This window comes from Pseudopipra pipra, chromosome 11 (genome assembly GCF_036250125.1).
Source record: "Pseudopipra pipra isolate bDixPip1 chromosome 11, bDixPip1.hap1, whole genome shotgun sequence".
Classification (NCBI taxonomy): domain Eukaryota; kingdom Metazoa; phylum Chordata; class Aves; order Passeriformes; family Pipridae; genus Pseudopipra; species Pseudopipra pipra.
The window spans coordinates 13,045,755-13,068,743 of record NC_087559.1 but is presented as its reverse complement, the minus strand read 5'-3'; the positions used below and the strand labels follow the sequence as shown (position 1 = coordinate 13,068,743).

Sequence of the window (22,989 nt, the reverse complement as noted above, 5' to 3'; positions counted from 1 at the left end):
TAACATTAAAGTATTAGCTCACAGACGAGGTCAGGCTACTGTGGGTTTATGATTTCCAGAACAGTGCTGGATTCTACCCAGCTCACTTGAAGTGCCTGCAAGAGCTTGCATTTGTCTGCAGCCATCCAGGCAGGTGAGCCCTTCAATGTAATTGCTTCTTCAAAGAACACATCTACTTCAAACCAAAATGAAAATTTGACCACTAAAGAAACCACAGCACTAGCTTTGACACCTGCTAATAAATAAAACTGTTAAAACAAGCAGTGTTTATTCTCTGCTTTTTAAAACTTAACTTTTTCTGTCTGTACTACATGAGAGGCTACAGAGAGGGAAAACTGGTTCAACAGCTGACTGTAAACAAAGCACTGAAAATACTGATGAAAACACTGAACAGAAGGAATGGTACATTTTCCTACCTCTATTTTAGTTCCATGGATTTTAAATAACTGCTAGTGTACCTTTATGTATAACTTTACATGAAAAACAACACACATTGCAGTTTACTGCATAATTACCCTCATTAAAACTTGGATTCAACATCCACTATAATCAACAGGAAGAGTTTCGTCCTTATAGCTTACTTTTAAAAAGAAGGTAAAAATGACTATAGTGTCACTGTAGTCATTCTTTTAAGTTACAAAACAAGTCCATATTTCACCTTTACTTACAGAAACAACTAAAAAATTCACAAGTCAGAATATTTGTACTGAAAAGTATACACATTATAAATTGTGTGGCTTTTATAAAACGTGTTTTCTGGTGTTGCCTTCGCATCTGAAGCGGGTGATAGGGTGGCAGAGCTGGATGTGATGTGCACATCCCTTCAGCAGTGACACACAGAGCTCTTACAATCTTATCATCACACGACACAGTTTCACAACAGCAGCATTAACCACCACTGGCAACTGAGATAAAATTTCTCATACACCCATGCAAATGCATAAAAGGTTTGGATTTAAGTCCTGCATTCAAAATTCCCTTTTATCCTGATAATTATTTACTAATAAGAGATTTGCTGCTTTACAATAAACTGTCATTATAACTTTTCGTTTTTCTTTTAAAAGTATTATCACAGAAAATGAGAGCAGTAATATAGCAAATTCAATTTTTTCATAATAAACAGAACAACTTATTCATGCTATGTATGAAAACAATACAGCTGAGAAGATAAATGGGTTTATTTCAGAGTACCCCTAATAACCATATTTTAGTTTAAGGGGTTGGGAAGGAAAGGCAAAAAAGAAAATGAAATTACTCACACTTGTATCCAGGCTGCAGATACTGATTGTATCTTCATCTTGAGTACTCTGTTTTCTTTTTTTCTATAAAACAAAATGAAAAGCTCAGTTTTGATAATGCCAACTACCATTAGCTTGATCCTGAAACAAGTACACATAATGAAGTCATACACATAAATACAAGTGTGTATATATAATTAATTATTTTCTCTCATCATTATTATAATTATCATGGATGTGAGTATAAACTCTATTTTCACAAGCTGAAAAGCTACCTACTAGCACATTAGTAAATTAAATGCTGTTCCTTTTTCTGCTCAGTTTCTTCAGTTAAGAAACTTAGTTCAAATTAAAAGCATAAGTAATTATTCCATGTTTTAAATTGTACTTCAGCACTTGATAGGAACTTCTGTAACTAATGAGACTGTCAGGAGGAGAAACTCGAATTTTGTGTTGAAAGGTTAACCTTAAGATTTTCAAAACATATTCAGCAATCAAGTACTATTCCCAAACAATCAATATAGTGAGAATAAAAGGTGAAATGTACTGCAGGAATTACATTAGCATGTATTTGGGTTTCACTATCCATGTCAGTGATTGCATTTCTGCTCTATATTCAGGTTTTGGTTTTGCAAATGGCACACCCTCCCTTGTGTCATTTCACAGCTTCACCACAAGATTCATATTCATGCCCTTCCAATAAGTATGACATTCCATTTAGCAGACCTCTGCATTTTCCACCAGGTCTAGAAGATTCAGGAAACAAGAGAAGTGACAGAATACAGGATTCTTATTTATCCAGCTGTGTTGTCTTCCACTGCCAGCCAGAGATAAGCATTCACACATCACAGTTTCCAGTCTACAGGAGTCAAAGATGAGCAATTTAGAGTGCAAAAAACCCCCCCACAGATCCATACAGAGCTCCCAGACTATGAGATGATGCAAGCTCAGCTACCAGGCACAAGTTGCACACGATGCAGGTATTTTTTAATTATTAAAAAAATAGAGAGAGAAAAAAACTGTGTCTCCCCTCCACAGTACCCATGTTCCCAGCTCTTGTGAAGCCTGGAGGTTTTATTCCATCAAGCCAGTGAAACACCTACTGAATCTTCTGGGTCAAGCATAAGGTTTCTGAGAACTGTTTCTCTTATGAACATGGATAAGGAATATTTATCACAAAATCCAGATGTTTTGATTTCATGGTTTTTTTAAATTAAACTGTAGGTGTTGAAACCATTTATATTTACTCACTGGTCTTCAGCGGATCTTTGACTTGTGTAATCATATTTAAATGCAGGAAGTAACTTCTCACAGTTTTTTTTGACAATAATTTCAAAGTCAGTGACAGCTGGGTTTTAACATCGTTATTATCCAGAAACTGGACCATGAGTTCTGTCACCACATTACCCAGTGAGAAATGTTTAATGAAAAGTAATTCTTCACCCTAGGACTAACTGCAATCAAATCCCTTTTACCATTACAGTTCAGATTTTTAGCAATAAGTTAAAGGACTGACTAGAACACAGAAATTTCTGGACCAGACCACACTGAACAACAAACAGAAATATCTGAAATAATATTGAGTATATTTGCTTACCCTGTATCAGTCTCTTATAAGGTTGGGGTTTTTTCCCCACACAATAAACTAATGTGAATTAGTATTCAAGGGTTTGCCAGTGTGAATTCATTGTGAAAAACACAAAACAAGGATGAAATCTATCAGGTCAGTCCGTTGCCCAAAGGGTAGCATTTCCTAAGATCCCAGTGAAGTGTTGCAGACTATTTTTCAAACCTAATTAGACTTCTGTGAACACAAATGTGTGCATCCTTTAGTTTTACTCAAAAAAAAAAATAAATATATATATTGATTCTACTGAAGTCTACCCTGAGTTTTTATTTCATAAAAAAGAAATTATTAAACTAAAATGTACCAGCCCTCCCACACAGTGGTCACAAGTTAAATAAAAATGAAGAGTGTTTAGATTTGGAATACAGATTTCTACAAGAGAAGGATAAATTAAAATGGTGCATGGATCTGGTGGACCTGAGTCTATACTAACTGATATACTGCTAGTATACAGATGGACAGGATGAAACTGCATTCACAGCTTGAGTTGGTGTTGCTTTTAGTCTGATATCTTTAGTGATAGAAGTATAAAAATGGTTCTGACCTAAGCCTCAGTCTACAAAATATTGGAAAAAAAATAGAAGTTAATTCCAAAATCGGTATAGTAATTAATTAAAAAAAGAGAGAGAAAAAGGTAAGTTTGGTGCTTGATTAGAGTATATGCTCCCAATACTCTACAGGCAGGTCAAATTAGAAAAAAAAAAAAATTCTCTGCCTAAAATAAATCCTATGCATTTTGAAACTATAACAAATGCTTTCTACAATGGAATAGACTCAATTTCATTGCTAATGGAGTGTAACAAATGACCACACACACAACAAATAGGCAGCTCTTTTGTTAAATAACTGATTAAAAGACTCTTATTGCAGTCACATGGCTACAGATTAACACAGAAGGCGGCATTTCCAACACAGGCCAACTCTAATGAGAGCAGATTGAGACTATAAATTACATAATATGAAATAGAAGCTCACTGGGCAATTAGGATTAAAGTGAACTTGAATGAGGCAGGACAACCCTTTTACTGGAGAGGGCAAGTTACACAACCACTATGTCTGGGCTTCTAATTGCTACATTCAAACGTGTCCAAAACACAGAGGTATCATGGACAAAGCAGTGTCCATGAGGACAAGCATCCACGGCAAGGCTATTCTGCACAAAATGTAATTAGGAGTAATTAACATGCTCATATCTTATTTAGAGACCACCTCTGTGGTTATATAACTAAATATCCAAACAGTCACAAGGAACAAATCAGTATCACCTGTGATGTACAGACCAAAAGCAATGAAAAGACAGGGAAAGTCTAAGAAAAGCAATTACATATTAAGTGTGGGACAGCCTGCACAAAGTGGATCTCCTGCTCTACCTCTTACTTCATTGTGCTAATCAAAGGATCACTCCTCACTGTATTTCAAATCTTCTATTTATTGAAAAGTTATACACACACACACACAAATAATCTACCAAAAAACACATGTACTGTACTATTCTAAGCTTGCAATATTACACTTCTTAACTTCTCTGTAAGTTTGTCTCAGTGATTAGACATTAGATATGTCATTTCATACAGAAATTGTTAAATATTAACCACTGCAGGCAAGATCAATGTTTTAAATTCTCTGAGAGTTTCAAGGGCTATTACCATCGTATAAGGGGGAGGGGGAACACCATGGCAAAAAAAAAAAAAAATCCAATAATTGAGCTACGAGATAAATTTCTTTGCCCATAATAAGTGGATTAGAGGCAAAGACTGCAGTAGATATTGTGCAGGGAGCATGAGGTGCTCATTAAATTAATCCCTGCTCTTTGAGAGGAGCTTTTCCCCAAAGGGAGAAGTCCTGTCTCAGTTGCCATAGCACAATGCAGCTGACCTCTGAATCTCCCACGTTCCAGGAAATCACCCCTTAAATGTTGCTCTCCATTTGATGTTTTAAATCACACGGCACATGGAGCAATACAAACTTCCCTGCACTGTGATCTCACCACTTTCATGTGTATTCCTTTCCCAAGCCCCCTGAGCACAGTGGAACAGCTCCAGGACAAATCCAGAGGCAGAGGCGGGTGATGGAGCCCTGTGTGTGTCACACCCCCCAGGAAAAGGCAGTGCAGTGTCCTTAGCCCAGCCACATTCACTCACCACCTCCAGAGCTCGTGTCTTCCATGAGAATGCCAACCTGCAGCACTGCGTGGGCACACTGACCACAAAATCTGGGATTGCTCCCACCAGGCTATGAGCAAGGGACAAATGCCACCTGCAGAGTATTGCTTTATCAGAATTTGTACATACACGAATCAAATAAACTGAAAAACATTATGAAGCTGTTTGACTTGCTGGGGAAAAAGGAAAGTTTGAAACACTTTGATAACTCCCCTTTTTTGCACAGTAGTTAGAGATCTTAAGAAAGGGGGACACATCTGCAGGAAAAAAAGTAGCAAGTATATGTTCTGATTAGAAATGTGTCTGTGTTTTCTGAGGGACCACACAGGTGCATTACATGCATCTGAACGGGTACCTCTGAGAAAACTTCTCTTATCACAAGTTTGAATCCTAAAATTTGTGATACTGTTGCCTGAAAGGCTGTGGCTACATCCATAGTTACAGAGACAGGAGACTTCCTGGTCTTAACATAGCAGGAAAGAGTTGCTTTCCATAATTATCTCACAGGAGATGAGAAGGTAAAATATTCAATTACACATTAAAGCAGTGATTTAATTAAAGGAATTAAAGCAATAAGACATTGTTATAGGAAGGCTGGATTAACATCCTCTTCGTCACAGGGTTTTACTTATCAATCCACAGATTTATATTTTACCAACTGGGAAACGAAATGCAAAGATGCACAAAAATAGCCGGACAAAACCCATCCTGTGACAGGGAAGGAAACACTTTTCAGAAGAATTGCTGACTTTTGTTAAATTATCCATTCTACATGCTTAGAAATATGTCTGCACACAGACTGGTATAAAAATAAATAACAGTTCAGGACAATGTATTTGCATAGGCACATCATACCCTTAGACCTTCTAAGTCACAGACAGACTCATTTCAAAATCAAACACAAAACTACTTACTTTTTCAGATTTTTTTATGGTACAGAAATCCATTTAACAAATGAGGATCCATTCAATCTACTGAAATAGATTTTCCCCACCCCCCAAAACAAAAAGTTCAAAACCCAGAAAAATTGGAAACCATTCAATTAGTTTGTATTTCAGATTGCTTTCATATGAAAATATTTAAAAAACAGTCTTTTCAGAACATACCTCTGAACACACTTCAGCATAGCTACTTGGAAGAAAATAATTTTGTAAATAATGGACTTATAAGATCTGAATGAATGGAAATAGGTAGAAGTGCATATATATACACTAATATATAAAAATATATACACGTGCATATATAAGTATACACACACACACATGTAATTTGCAATAACACAGAAAAGGGAAAACCACAGCTAACAAAGTTTTGAATCATTTTTACTGTTGAGGAAAAGGCAAGAAGGGATTCACTGTTCTGGGCTTTATGCTCCTCTCCGGCTTATGGTACACTTTTATCAGGGACAATGTCTTTATCAGACTGTTAAAAACCAAAACCAATCAAAGAAAAAAAAATTGAAGAAATCAAGTAGAGTAAAAAATAAAATCCAAAAGGGATTAATGTGGAAGGAGGAGAGAAAACTGACCAAATATTTAATAAAAAGTCAAATATCACAGGCCAGAAAAGGTGCAAGTCACCATCCAAAGGGTGGATTATGTCTGTATGAAAAGCAGCTCTATTACATTATTTTTTTTCTTTTAATTTTAAAAAGCAATCAGTATCTCCTTAGCCAGCTGAGAGCACTTTAAATCTACAAGGAACCTTCACATCAAAAGCCTGTTGATGGCCCTAGGAATCACAGTCTGTGTTGAAGCAGCTGTGAATAAGGCAGGAGCACACTATCATTTTCTTTATAGAAAGACACCAAATCACAACAATAATCCAGATTTCCATTTGAATTTCTACTCACACTGGTTTTATACAAGATTCCTTTAAAACAGAAAAAATCCAGTTGGTTTATAAATTCTCTTTTTTATCAGCAACATCCACATGTGTACATACAAATATGCACGAGCACTTCTGTGCACCCTTCTAATTCTTAAATCCCTAACCTGTACAGAAGCTGCTAAGTTCAACAGAATATTTCAAAAGAATATTCAGACACTAGAATTCTCATCTTTTTTTACTTCGTAGTTTGTCAGTGTGTCCACACCCATCCAACTAACATGTTGATCTCTCTCTTAAAAAGTCTTGAAAAGTACCTCTTGCCAGTACCTCTTGAAAAGTACCTTTATTCCTTTAGTGACTCTAAAAATTCCATCTGCTGTTGCTTCTGTGTTATATGTTTCAAGTTTTCACTGTTTTCCATTTCAAATCACATTCAAATGTCCTCAAAGTTATCAAGCTCCCAGTCAGTTATATCAGAGAGTATGAAGGACTTGAAGTCAGGACAGAGTCCAGTGATGAGGCACAAACATTACAAAACAGATATTAAAAGGTATGAAAGAAGTGAGGTAGAATGAAAGAAACAATGCACAGTTCTAGAAAGAAATCCACAGAGCAGGGAAAGGTATCATATTAATCACACAAACATCTCTGCAATCCCCAGCAAGAAATCCCCTCATTTCCTGTTCAGTGTGGTCCTTGGTTCTGAGCTAACCAATTACAATTGCACAAACGAGTGATAATTCATTTCCTAGAGTTTAAGCTCTTTCAGAGAGAGGTGGATCTTCCATCATCTTTTAAAGCCCTCTTTCACTTTACCTTCATGCCAGAAGCAGTGTTGTCTCCCTGTTCCATCTTTCACTTCCATGGCTGTACCACTGACAGTTCCATGGGAAGACAAAACCATCTGAAAGAGAGTTTTCCCAAGCATGATGCTTTTTGTTTTAGCTGAACGATGCCTTATTATACTTTTTGGGACCCTAATTTCAGAATACTGTATTCTAACATTAAATGTTTTTAAAAGAACAGAACCTGCTACCCTGCATTTCAGTATCACAGTTCTTTATGTCACACTGGCAAAAGGAACTTGCAATCACAAATTCCTTAGTTTTATAATAAAACTGTTTTCCGTGTATTTTTCCGCTGCCCTCTACTGTTCAGAACACCAGAGATATTCCAGGTTTCGTTTTCTCAAGAGCAACACAAAAATCTAAACATTAACTCTATTGTTTTTAAGGGAGAAACAGCCAGAGGTGACCCCACAGCAGAGTCTGCACCGAGCCTGAGACACAGCTTGGAAGGTCTGACTTCCCACCCGGCACATGTTCAGCTGGCAGGAGCCCTGGATACTGGTGTTAGGAACAGAACTTGCTTGTTCCTCATGTTGCAAGGAAAACAAACAAATGAAAAAACAGACTCTGCTCTAAGTCTGTTACAGCACAGCAGAAAGCTGAAAGGGAGGTGAGGTCGTCTGTGGTGCTTAAAATCTTGCCACTGAAACTGTTTAAGCCCTTCTGAGGAACCCTTCCCATCCCTGCCAGCCAAAATGGCAGCTCCTCCTCACCCTCCTCTCACCACGGCAAGCCTGAGTTCTGCAGTGCTTATTGTGATGGATTTGAGATTTTCCGGTCAATGTAATAGAAAATGAACAATGAAATGAAAGTTATATTCAATGTGTTTAACATTAACAACAGGAAATGGGTGTGCATGTACGGGATGCTGTAAGGACAAGGAGTAGCAGAGCTTTGTTTGAGGACTGGTATTTATTCTGTCTTTATTTAACCTTCTTCCTTCCCCTTTTTGGAAGACAGGGGAGAGGATCAGTAATGGGAATCTAGCAGAGTTAAATACACTGAAACTTCCTCACAGTTTACTATAAAGTCCAAATCAAATACAGCTAAATAAGTTACATTTATTTCTCACTTCATTGGAGTTTTTTGTTACATGAGTGAACAGCAACCTCTGTTATACAACCCTTTCTCAGAACTTGAAGACTGCTATGTAAATTATGCTTTTATTTAACACAATCAATATCTAACGATACTAAATTCATCTAGGATATAAATAAAAACTAAGATGCAATTCAAAAGAGTCCACACACTATTTGGATTCATCCTCTGTTCTTCTCACAAAAGCTTTTCAGCTGGGTTCTGTCAGATCCAGTTCTTTATGCCCCCAGATAACATAATCAGTCAGCATGCAAATAATCCCTGGATTCCTTTGCCTTTGGCAACTTCATCTGAAGTGATGAAGTTGCAGCTCCAAGCCTTGTATGTTGGTGTGGAGGGAGTTTATTACAGGTCTAGTTGCAAAACCAAGAATAATCAAAGTTGGGGTGTTTTAGTGCTCTAACTCTGTCCTCAAAGGTTTTGTGCACTTGCACATGGTGACTTCTTCTACCTGGACAGACACAACCTGTACTTGCTGCTGCTGATCATTTAATCACAGCTGTCAACAACCAGTTCTAGGCCCAAACTGCTGCATCTGTGTATGTAAGAGGGAAGACTTTTTTCTTGGAACAAAAACCACAATGAAATTTTCTCACTTGAAAAGCAGATTCATTCAAATGACACGATTTCTTTTTTTTTTTTAGGCTTGTGGCTTTCATTGTTTGTTTTTAAAAATCCAAGTAAGCTTCTCATTGTAAAAGGGAGGTTGGATCACTGATGCTGTGCACAGCACCAGAACCACATACAGCAGAATGAAATAATCTCCATAAACTAGGTCTTCATGTGTCATTCAACTGGCTCATGTGCATAAACTGCAGTCACTCCAACCTTTTCTAATTCTCTACTGCTGCTCTGCCTTCCCCCAGTCTCCTGCCCTCAGCACCACTGTGCTGCTGTACCTTTAAACCACAGACAGGTTCCTGCATGTGGCTTTTGATCTAAGTGCCTCAAGTGCTGCTCTTCAGCATCACACAGAACAGAGAAAATGGCTGCACCCAAAATGCATTTTTCTGCAGGTAAAAACAATACCACTCTTAGTGAAACTGCATGTTGCTATATCTATTTTGGACAAAGCATATACAACAGGAGATGGACTTTGCACCCAACTTGAAAGATTTCAAAGTGAGCACAGCAATATTAGTAGAGGCTAAACAATCTGTGTGATTTTACTTCAACCATGCATTTGCCATGTGTTCCATGGAAACTGGCATCTATTTTTCTTCTGCTATAAATTTTCAAGTGAAAATTTATCTAAAATACATACACATAGCAAATATGCATATTAATTACATCCAAAAAGACCACACCAATTTAATAGTGTTGCAATTAAAAATAGCCAGTCCCAGTCTTAAGTTATTTAATAAAACTTGAGAATTCTATTTTATTATGTCTATTAAACTAATTTTATTCATTGACTAGCTCTTCATTCATCTGACAGTCTTAATAAATTTTCCAAGCCTGCTGAAATTTTGATACCTTTCTTAAACATGATTTAAGTCAGAACTGCATAAAGTACACCAGGTAACATCTTAAAAATATTCTGTGCAATAAACCTATCACAGATCATCTCTTTCACTACTGAAAATTGCCACAGGGAACATAAAAACCCTCACACACACACACACACACACACACGTATATAATCCCCATTAACAATCCAGTCTTAAGGTTCAGCATACTTAAGCCTCATTCTCCACAGCAAATCCAAGAGCATACAGGCCTCTGAACACAGTCACAGAATTTTGGTTGGAAAAACCCTCTAAGATCACCAAGTCCAACCATTAACCCTGCACTGCCAAGGCCACCAGTTCCCCATGTCCCTCAGTGCCACATCTACATGACTTTTAAATCCCGCCAGGGATGGTGACTCCACCAGTCCCTTGGCAGCCCCTTCCAGTGCTTGACAAACCATTCTGTGAAGAAATTTTCCCTAATATCCAATCTAAACCTGCCCTGGTGCAACTTGAGGCCGTTTACTCCTGTCCTATCACTTGTTACCTGGGAGAAGAGACCAACCCCCACCCAGCAACAACCTCCTTTCAGGCAGGTGCAGAGAGCCCTAAGGTCTCCATATCCCTGACTTGCCTCACACTTCAGGCCTCCACCTTTACCACATGTTTTTAAGAACTTCAAAGTGCAGTTTCAGTCAATGTAGACACAAATATTTTGACACAGATTTGCTTCTTAAATGAGAGGAAGCTCTCTAGTGCTCCAGCAAGTGAAAGGATGCTATAAACTGGGACTGGGGCTGCAAAGTTAGAGATCTGTTCACTTGTGTCCTAATGTGCTACTCTTATTCACATATTAACAGCCCGAAATCAAAACCCACACAAATCATTAAGAACAACTATATGCTAACCATTACAACATGTAAAACAGGTCTGAAAAGTTTTTACGCCACAAAGTTTGAAATTACAGATTTTAATTCTATACTTCATTCTACTGCTTAATTAACATTACAATCAGGAAGCATTTATCCCAAAAATATTTAACCTGAATCTCCCTTGCTGTGAAATAAGCCTCCTTATTCCTGTGCTACCCTTGGCAAATACAGAGAACAACAGCCCACTTTATAACTGCTCCCACACACTCAGAGACAAACATGTACTCACACCTCATATCACGTCTTGGTTTTGTATACACAAGATGCACTAAATCTTTTAAACTTCCTTCAAAGGCTGTATTTTCTACAGTTATCAGTTTTGATACTTTTCTATGCACATTTTTCCAAAGTGCAGAGTCTGTAACAGCACCCAGTTTTCCAGGTGTTACCACACCCACATGCTGCAGAGCAGAATCATTCTGCACTGTAAATACACTGGAAATAGGATCTGTTGCAGCTTTCACTTTGACAATGGATACACTAATGCATATTGCTATAAGTGCTCCCCTAGCATCAGCCAAAATCCTCATTTTTATGCTAGCAGACAGAGGCAGAGATGATTATTACACATGTACGATAAAAAAAAACAAAACCAAAACACCTAAACCCACCATCCTGCAGCAACAAACTGCCAACACAGAGAGAAAAATAAACCGTCCTCCATCCCATTGGGAATATCCGAGTGTATTACCTAGACCAATTTCTTTCCTTACAGAAGGAAACAATCTTGGCTAAGCAAAATTTTGGTTTAATCAATACCCTGTTTTAAATCCTGGCATGCTTGGAAGCAACATCTGTGCAATTTCAACTTAAACACACACAAACAACAAAGAGTTCCACGACCCCAGATTCACGCTTACCTGGTAATGCACAAAAAAGCAGCACCACACCATGAGGTACTTTGGATTGTACTCAGATTTTAGGAGGTTTCTTAACATTCAACGTAACTATGAAAAGTCTTTGTTACAAAGGAGTCCCTATGTCTCTCCTTCAGTTTTGGGCAGGAACTCCTCCCCATGCAGCCACACAGTTTGCTCTCGCTTCCTGTCATGCAGCGGACTACAAGTGTCAGAAGCCGAGGGATCCGTATTGTCCTGTCTCTCTCTGCTGTGGTTTGCTCCCACAGACTTCTCCCAATAATATTTTAAACAGACAAAAGAGGTTTACAAATTGCCAACAGAGGAATGGCACCAGTTAAAGGTAAAGATATCATTAATATGCTTTTAAAATAAAAGGTTGGTGTTTGGGGACTTTGAGACTCAGTAACTGAAACACAGTCCATCTCCTACCTGTGCAATTCTCAGTCTTTAACAGCAGCAATGGGCTTTAAACTCAAGGGCAGACAACTATCTCCAAGTGTAGATGTCTCAGCAAACTAAACAGCTGGTAGATACTGGATAGAGCTTTTAAATATTTATTTTACAAAAAACTTTTAGTATTTGAAAAGTTAGGGGATCTGCTAAGCAGGGATTCTTAAATTAACAGAAAGTGTAATAGCAAGAATTCAGCAAAGAGTGTTTTGGAATCATCCCAGAATAAAGAACCAGAGATGAGCTTGACAGAGCACCCAAAGTTGGATGTGAGAAGATGTCAAGGAAGTGCAGACTTTGATTTTATCCCTGGTAGTTCAGTATAACTGACGAGAGAAACTCCCTTTTTGTTGATTCTCCTCAATCTGGATAAGGAAGCCTTTAGCAGCTGCATCCTATGAAACCTGGTGAATCTTTGTTTCACTGGAGTTTTGAAAGCTATGTATCTTAAGCATCAAGAAAGCATTCAACCTAAAGTTATTGCTCCCTCAGAAATATGAAATAAGACCGTTCCTACCTTAATGACATAAAATTTCCCAGCTCACTTGGGTTTTCAAACCTGCGGATCTCCTCCTGCAAGGGGGACACACACACTGGTGTGTGATCATCAGTGTGACTGAGAACTTGAGGTCAATAAACTGACAGGATTAGGTTCCAGATTCATAATCCAAACTGCAAAATATAATAGTTCCTTGAGAGTTCTTATATTTGCATGACAAATCATTCTGCAGACAAGAAATACTGAGTGAGACTGACTTGCTAATAATGAGTCTTCAGTGGGGTCTCTCAAACTGCCAGCTGGGTCACCAGTGTTTTCTAGTACGTTTCCCTTTGATATATACTCAGTTAATTTTCTTGACCCCAAAAAATGGAATCCATAATCATCTCAAGTGGTTGAAACTCAGGCTTTGGACAGCTTTTATACAAGCCATCCTCAGAAACCAGCAAAAAGAAACTACTGAGAGAAAGATGAGATTTGGTTCTTTTTTAAAGCATATGTGGACTCTAATGTAAAGAACAAGTGCAAATACAGGGAGAAGTAAGATCCTGGAACTTTTCTAATGCTTTGTACACACACTGTAAATACACAGTGAAAAGTTTCCTGAGTGCTCTACCTTCTAAAATAGTTTCTATGCATGTGTAAGATCCTGCATTCTTGGTTTGGGAAAACTTCTTGATTAGTCATATTAGATGACTGAATATGTTCCCACTACTATTGCAAAGAGACTTCTGTGTTTGTTTAGGACTTAAGTAATAATTGTGTGAGGAGTTCAGGCAAGTATCCACACTGGACAAAGAAAAACAGCTGAATGTCAACAGTTTCATTTTAACATCCCGGTACAATGAACACATTTTTGTCATATTTTCTACATTAACAGATACAAAGTTCAAGCCATATATTTAGCAAAGCCTGCAAACTCTTTTTACTGCATTCTCTATGTTAAACCAGAATTAGACCTTTCAGGTGCAGGGAGCGTGAGTATTGTTTGATAAGAGTTTAAGCACTGAAAAAGGTATGAGGGCAATCTGGGATTTTCACTTAGTTCAGCTCTTGAGCGGATGCAGCTGAGTCATTTCACTTCTAAACCAATAGAGCTTCATCTGCACATGTCACTTAGGCTGAATTCCACCCCAAAAGAAGGGCTTCAAACCTTGTAAATTATTTATAGGTGTCTGAAGAGTCTGTTAAAGCATAAGATTAATTCAGTCTAAAAACGTAGTTTAAAAATTAGGAAAAACAGTGTGAAATGCACTAAGAAGTTGAGTGAATAAATATGAAGATTTAAGATATTATGCCTGAGCAAACAATAAAATTCATTTTAAAAACAGCTATCTTCTTTCTCCTTTAATTAAATTATTTGGCAATAATATTCCACTTTTTATTAAATATCTTATATCCTGTAAATTATTTTAACTGTATATATCTATACACACACAGATAATTAATTCACATCCTTACACTTCACTCCTGATCTGTCCCTATCTTGTTCAATCTTTTGTGACTTGCTCAGATCTACAAACACAGAGCTGTTTTTGCCAGCTGCCTACTTCCAGTGGGCAAGAATGTCAAGACAAATGTAAATTTGGGTAGGAAGATCACAGCAATTCAAACTTCATTTTTAAAGAAAACAAGCCCTTAGTGAGGTGGTGCAATCTTTCTTCAGAGCAAAACGTTTCTGCTGAGCTCGGAGGAAGAAGATAAAAGGTGAAACTGATACTAGTGAGGCACCAATTCCCTTGAGAAGAGGAGCTGTGACATCTCTGCAGACAGAAAATGCTAACTGAAAGACCCTTCAGAAAGCAGACATTTTAGGGCAAGACTTAAAAAAATTACTCAAGCATTTCCATTTTGGGGTAATGTAAATGCTGTTGGCCTGTCTTCCCTACCTAAAGATGAGCTAAACCCCAATCTAGCCACCTTCTTTTCAGATTTTTCCAGCAGAACACAGTCTATTTTTCAAAGGAAATACATATAAATTCTATATATAAGCCTGCAATTTTTTTTTCAAGGATTCTTTACTTTCTCTTTATCAACTTGTCAGTAGATCTAAGTTATTTCTTAAACCATCTTTCACCCCCTACAGGAAACCCTAATCCTCTGCTACCAGAATTTGTCAATACCTCAGCCAGCATTAAATATAGGAGTGCAATTATTTCAAGTGTTATTATACTGATAGGCTTGTGGTTTCTCACATATAATCCCAGAGATAATGACATGGAGAATTCTAAGATAATGCTTCCTAGAATGTGGAAAAGTTTGTCATGGTTTTGTGAAGACACTGAGAATAATTTTAATTTTTACTTCTAGGATTGTAGTAGTCCAGAAGCAAGTGCCTCCCCAAACTGCAGCAGTCACTGCCCAACTGAGCACCCTCAGGAAGTGCTGCAGTTCCCCTCTCATGTCCTCCCAGTATCCTTCCAGTCAGGACATGCAATCTAATCTTCTTAGGATTGCTATAACTGCCCTCATTTCACGACCTTCTCACAAGGCTACTGGACTGATTTGGACTGGCAGTGTCTGCTGGCACATAGATTAAAACTGCTTTCTCATTGTGCATTATGAGTGTTTTAAGAACACTAAATATAACTCTCTCTGAAAAGCTTTACAACTAACCACAATCCAGAAAGAAACAGCACCAGTGTACAATTTTTGCACCAAACCCAATGTAATAAGTATTTTTAAATGTGCATTTTACAGATCTTTAGAACATTACCCCAAATCATGTTAGGATCATATTGTGTGCAGTGCTCCATACATCCTCAATCAGAATGGGATAGCCCATTTCAAAACATGTACAAGAACTCAGGAATTACAAAAATCTGTCACCATGAATGAAATATAAGAGCTGCAACAGATCTGAATCTACTATAAAAAATTTAATTTAGCATTATTTAACAAATGTTACAGTATGTTCTTACATATGTTTAGTTTGTAAATTCTTTCTAGAAAGAATAGTTTATTATTATGTTTACATGACATCTAGCAAAATGGAGACCTCTTTTGCTGGCTGCTACTGTAATAAGAAAATTTGTTTCCAGGCTGCAATAAATAGAGGACACCATCATATCATTCTTATTATGCATTTGTGGCAGAGTTTAAAAGATAGCCATAATTTTTAATTGCTGTGTACATTCTAACCACAACATTAGCTTTCAAGAAGAAAAGCAAACAAAACAGCAATTCAAGTCCATGTGTGCAGTGTGGATCATCTGAATCTGAAACAGTATAGCATCAATAAAACACCAATATATAGTTAAAAATTGCTTCTACAATGCTGGTTTCTCAGACTGAGTGGCATTAAATTCAGCTGGACAACAGCATCACCCTCTTAACTACTACAAGCTTCTGAAACAAAGTCATAGGAAACAGTAAATTCACATCATGTGTTCTCGAAGAGCAGCCACTGGTGGGGTGGGGGAAAACAAATACAAAGAAATGGGCAGAGTTGGGTTTGAGTTAAATTGAACTGGGGTCAAGTTCATCTGCTGCTGAACAAAGAAAAGAACAGTAAATGACAGCAGGAGTACAAGGTAACACCCAGTCTATGATTAAAGACAGGAAATCTGCTATATAACAGAACATCCAACTCAGCCTAAGAGAATGACAATTGGACCTATCTGCTTCATCACATGCTGCCTCTAGCTCAGTATTGTTTGTATGTGCAAAAGAGCTGGCATGACAGGTTAACAGCATATACAGAATATTTCTACTATAAATAACAAACCACGCCCGGAACAAAAATAAACTTGTTACAAAGCACTTACAAAGATCCATAAAATAAAACCCTACAACGTTAACAGAATGACCCTATGAAGTATTTAAAAAAAAAAAAACACATCAATTCTGTGAAAAGATAAAATGAAATGATAAGAAATCCTTCCAAATGGGAGATATCTGACTATTTTCATCATCAGAAAAACTCAAAATATTAACTGAATAATTGAGCTGTAATAAGCAGAATACCTACCCTTTACAACACAAACCATGAATCTTGCAGGTGTAAAAATCTATGAAGGTCTCTTCAAGAATGTGTTAGCTGCTGTAAAAGCACAACTTGAAATTCTTGCCCCAAGAAACAGAATCTAAAGTGTCTTTTCTATAACTAGCACTAAATTAACTTGAAAGCACCTCTGTGAACTAGGTAGACAGGTATCATGGCCGTGTTACTTAACTCACAGATGACTTCAGGTGTACAGGCAGTGAAAGTTTAATAAAACAGCTACTGAACTGAGTTAGTGAAGTCACTGCAAACTCCTATTACAGCCCTCTCTAGATAGCATGAGCAACAACAGCTCATAAAACATGCACAAAATGTCCCAAACCATTAAAACCCTATTGGAGTCTTTAGGCCAGCCTGCATCACTCTCCTTCGTAACTCACCTCTAAACAACTCACGGATGTCTCTCCAGCACATGTTCATGATTTTTGCTGTACTACTGTATGCAAAGGACCTTGCAATTTACACTACTCCTTTATCCTACAAAAACATATGGACATTTGTTACAGACCTAAGAACTAACGTATCAACAAACTGTGTTTTGTTGGAATTTCAGATAAAACATTCCGGCGTGACAAGACTAACCTGACATCCCACACTGTGGACAGAAGCCATGGTAATTAAACCCCGCTGAGTCACACATGAGTTTGGAATAATACAAATTGGAATTCTTCAAAATCATCTCACAGGCAATGTTACTCTGCACTGCTTTTTAAATTCAGTGTATACATTAAGAATAAACAATTCTGATAAGTGTTTTGGAACTGCAGATGGAATTGACTGCTATCCAGTTACGCAAATGCCACACAATGAATTTCTGATAGCATCTCTATTGTTTGCCAACATAAACCTTGCTGTTCCAAGAGAAATTAGTCTTGTGACTAATCAACAACAGTTCCAATGGTTTGTTCAAAAACAAAACCAATAACAAGCTAAACCTTTTAAAACTCCGCCCACAGAATAAGCAGAGAGACATCAAACCCGACTCTTTTACAAACAAGAATCAGTGTCCAGAGTGTCTACTTGCTCCAGTTTATAAGCCCTAGTCAGAACTGTGGATCACTGAAGGAAATTTGTAGCACTCCTGTTGCCCCTTACATTGCTGCTATCACAGAGTGAAGTAAAGTTTCCCTGCTCCAGGAATGCTGCAGAGAAAGAACTGCAAGAACAGACTTATAGAATCGCTTCTTACTATTTTTAGTATCAGGGATAGAAACATTCTGGTTCAAGACAGGCCAATGCTGGACAGCGGCACAACAGCACCTCCCCAAAGGCTGACTAAGAGCAAGGCTGAGCACAGACAGGCAGTGAAAGGGAAGGGCTGAGGCAACTGAACTCTGGAACAGAAGAGCTGGAACCCACTGAAAGGAGACAGAGGACGAGATCTAAAAGGAGCGAGCAATGCCCAGTAATACATCATCTCTTAGAAAGTAAGAAAGGGAACATGGAATTTTTCTTTTCAAAGAGAAAGAGGGATGAGACAGGTCAAGCATCCACCTGGTATCTCCTTAACCTGCTGCAGGAGGTTAGAAGAAAGAGAGGGACTCTGCAGATGTAAAGGGAGGAGCAGCAGCAGCAGAGCAGCTGTGGGAGGGCAGCAGACTCCCCCTGCCCATGGCATGGGAAGGAACCAGTTTCTGACTGTTGTCATAACAGGTATAATTATTCCACTCACAGCTATGCTGTGATTACACAAAGTGTAGAAAAATATGTTGTCAGTGACACAGTCACCATCCTCCTGTGAGGAAGCTATTTAAATTGTGCATAAAAGTATATTAAAATAACAGAAAACCACAAGTGCTTTTTAATGTATATGATAACTTTTGTTCTAAAATCATACTGGATAGACTAAGTATGTATGGTATTTAAGCACATTTGATCTAGAGACAGCAGTGCATAACTTGGTTTCAACAATATGAATAAAGGCCTGTCGATACTACTTCTAATAAGTTTTTGTTACAGGTAACATCTTTGCTTAAGCAAATGAGTATCAGTGGATACAGATCCAGTCAGAATCCAGGATAGGTACAGAAGTGCTTTCTATAGTAGCACATGATTATGTAATTTATGTAATTAATCATCAAGTTAAAGCTAGGAAAGAACTTTTCTTTTAGCAATTTTTATCTTGTTGAGATTCCTGCACCCTGAAGGCAATAACTGAAGTCTACCAGTCTGCACAAAAATAAATATTCTGCTTTGTAAATACTGTGTGAAAAGCGTGGAATTCTTCCCATTTGGCATGAAAGACACCTTTTGTGCCACAAGCACACATGCAATAAAACTAGCAAAGAAACCACTTACACATCTAAAACCGACCTTCAGCATGTTTAACACTTTTTAATGTCAGATTTCTCATAAATTAGATCAGCCTTTCCTACAAGTGACCACATCTGCAGCTTGGTTAGTTAAATGCTTTTGCAAAACTAAAAAGAAAACAAAAAAGGAGGAAATAGGAAGAAGCCTAGTTGCAATAAATTATCTTCAATCTTCAGGCAACTGCACACTAAACACATGCCTCAAACTATTTAAATCATCTAAAATGTTGGTTTAGATTTCACTATTTATTTTTAGCACTGAAGTTCTTCAGCCAAATTTGTTGGAGGGGGGGAATAGAGAAATAATCTTAATGGTTCAGATGTTTGTTTAAAGCATGCAGGAAATGATGCTCTCTTGGTGGAACAGTGGAGAGACATATCAGAGATAAGCACAGACAAAACCAGCATCCTCTTCAGCTCTGCCTACAGCCCCAATAATCTTCACTAATCAGGTAACTGCTTTTCTTTTGATTGTCTGGCAGTTTCTTCATAGTCATCTCCAGTGTCAGCATATCAACACTGGGACCAACATGTACCACCACTACTTCTGCAAACATATCTGAATGCTTCAATAGAAAAACAAACATTTAAAGACTTCCAGTCACATATCTAAATCCAGAAGTTTATCCTGCTGGCAAAAACAGAAAGTGGGTCATTTTAAGGGAGCAGGAAGGGAGATGGATAAAGAAGCTGAAGTCTTAAACACTTGAGAGTTTCATAGTCTTCTTGAATTCAGAACTTCCTTATTTGTAAGACTGACTGCTCTTACTATGGAAAAAAATAGCACCCAAGTGTGTAACTCAAGACTGGATCATACCTAGCAAAACTCCACAGAAACTTTAATTCTGACATCTTCTAACTGTGCGTGGGTGACTGTACCAATGTGACCCTCGTTTGATGGAATGCTTTATTACTAAAACTGTTTGCCACCCTACATGGCAACATCACACACTATTTCCACAGACACTAAGAGCAGCATATTCACCAATCATGCACAGGCACCAGACAGTGGTGCTGAGGAAAGCCACTTACCTGTACCAAGGTTTTAAGGGAAGGGTGGCATGGAAATGAGAAGAAGAGTGAAAGTTAATGGCAACCAGAAGATAAAGCAAAAATGGGATTAATACTGATCTCTGTGCCAAGATCTGTGGTGTTGCCTTCTTTACATTCATTATTGACCTGCCTCTGAATTGCCCCATCCCACCAGGTATTTGTTTCTTCTCCTTACCAAGCCCCGGCCAGAGATTGCTCCCCCACCCACATGTCACCTCATCACCCCAGGTCAATGCTTGTAAAGGCTGAGCTGATAAACCTGCAGTGCTTTATAGAAAATTTCTGACTCCTCTGCATATTTCCACCAGCTTTCTTCCATTTGTATATTTTATCCATTTCCACTCTCTTTCTCTCACTCATCTTCCATGGCTCTCTGCTTTCTCCACCCCTTCTTTCCAACTTGCAGATTCCTCCTCTTTCCTTCTCCCATCCTATACCCATCTTCCTTTGCTTTATTCCTTTTCTACTCTAAGTACCACACCCAACACCTGATTTCCTATGTTTTGGTCTTCCCATTGCACTGTCCCTCCAGTGAGGGGTATTCTTACCTCCACAGGTTTTCTGTTTGATCCTCTGAAATGACAGTCCTCACTATAAATACCCCTATAAATCCCTCCATAATAGTTGATTTGCTGGACACCTGACTGTAAAACCTCTTCAAAGCCCAAATTAACCTGATGCCTTGTGTATGCACAGGAAGAGCATATAGTGGAAAGACTGCACTGCTTGGTAAGTCTTAATTCAATCTCAACCAGATTTGATTTGTTTAGTTTAAAAATAAAAATAAAAAGAAAGAAAGAAAAGAAACTCCCTTCTCCCCAGTGATACCTAAATACTGTTCAAAGTTCTGGAAGTAACTGCTACCACTATCTAAAAATGACAGCATTGGTAGAAACACATGATAGCATCTTAACTGAAAATCCCCATTGAGAGAATTCAACATGATCTCTAACCATGGGGCTTGAGAGAGCTGCTCAGGATGGAAATAAGCTGCTTCTGATAAATTTAAGTAAGGAGAGGAAAAGAAGTGCAGAGGAGTTTCTTTGGTAAATGTGTAGCATCTGGGCCTTCCTTATCTTCCTTTGAGGTTTACGTTGGTGTATGTTCAAAGATGCTTTAACATGAGCCCTTATCAACGTGATGCAGAGACCTTCAAAATCAGTGAACTAGCTGCAAAGTGAGGACAGGCAGATGAACACAGTGTTGCAATTTGGTGCTTAATCACTTGATTACTTTTTATTTTTTGTGACTGTTAAAATGACCCTGTATTATAGTCTCCTGACGTTCTATATTATGTACTATAGAAATAGCATAGAAGTTGAAAAGAACATAGCTATGAGTAAGTCAGCTCTAGAGTTGTGTTTGTTATACTCAAGTGTGGCTCTGCTCCAGTGTCAACGTTAACTTAGTTCTTTTACCCAATAAGGTTTTAGTCTTGTTGGAGCAAAGACATCAAAGCTAACCTTTTATCATTCACCACCTCTATGAAAACCTTTGTTACTTTAAGTCTGCTCACTGGGCTTTTCATAACACAATTTTTCCATCCATCAGAATAGAGTTAATGCTCAGACACTGCAAACATCAACAGACAGTGAGACATCTTTTCCAGTGCTCACCTATGTTGGTTTCAGCATCCAAACAGACCAAGTGAAAAACTGATACAGGTTCTTCCATCACAGTAAATGATAGTGTGCTCTATTTAAAACACTGAATTAGAATGCAAGAGTCACTACCAGATACTGTAAAAAATATTTTGAGCAGCACAGACCAGTAAGCCTGTCAATGCCATTTACCCTTTCAGCAAAGCATTTATGTCTGGCTACTTAAATGCTTTGTTGGAAGAAGCTCAGAGAAAATTTATATGCTCTCCTGAGTCCAAATTACAGGTAATGGTAATATACTATTTATTATACCAAAAGAAGTTTGCAAGGCAGAAAAGCCTTTCCTTTAACCAAAAGATTACTATGACTTAGATACAACATGCAGTGACAACTTCTCCTAGACTATATCCCAGGCTACAGCACTTACACACGTGGCAAACACACCATTGCCAATGAACACCACCACTTCCAAGGTTTCCAACAAATGGTGTACAAGGTTTCAGAGGTCATAGGGAACAGAGAGGGGACAACATGCCTCTCTGAACAATCTAACCTATGTAAGAAGCAGATCTCTGAAACCTGAAGCAGAAAAGACTAAAAGCTCCTGATACCACCAGCAAATATTAAGGTTCTAAGTGTCACTTGCTTTGCTTTTTGATGTATCTTTTCAGTCAGTTACTGTGGGAACCCACATGCTTCTGTATTTCCTTGTTCAGCCAACCAAACAGAAATAAAACCTATTCCCTTCTGCCTTGTAGAAGGGACTCATGTAATTTTTGTTATGATTCTCCAACTGTATTTCACATATACAAACTTTCAACAAGATAACTTTACAAATATATATACTACACTAAAACAGCATTGAAACTATATGTATCAGTTCAGTTTTCATTATTTATTTTCAGATACACCCTTTTTTTTTTAAAAGTGGTACTGTAGGTTAACGTACTTTAAACTATCTCCCACACCCCTCATAACAATACAGCCAATCACATTAAAAAAAAAAAAAGCTGGTATTTTTTAGA

At 37.9% G+C, this 22,989-nt stretch overlaps 1 protein-coding gene across 5 annotated transcripts in view; it reads right to left on the bottom strand.

The window, feature by feature from the left end:
* Nucleotides 1-22,989, bottom strand: part of ARHGEF3 (Rho guanine nucleotide exchange factor 3) — a 111,189-nt gene that overhangs the window by 55,174 nt on the left and 33,026 nt on the right. For 4 of the 5 annotated variants that reach the window (XR_010433486.1, XR_010433487.1, XM_064667652.1 and 1 more), the window contains one exon: nt 1,260-1,322. Coding sequence is in view for 3 of the 5 variants with exons in the window: in XM_064667652.1 (XP_064523722.1) it covers nt 1,260-1,322 (63 nt within the window). In the remaining 2 variants the exon portion in view is untranslated. Of the gene's footprint in view, nt 1-1,259; nt 1,323-12,046; nt 12,146-22,989 lie in introns of those variants that run through there. The other variant, XM_064667654.1, reaches the window with a different exon arrangement.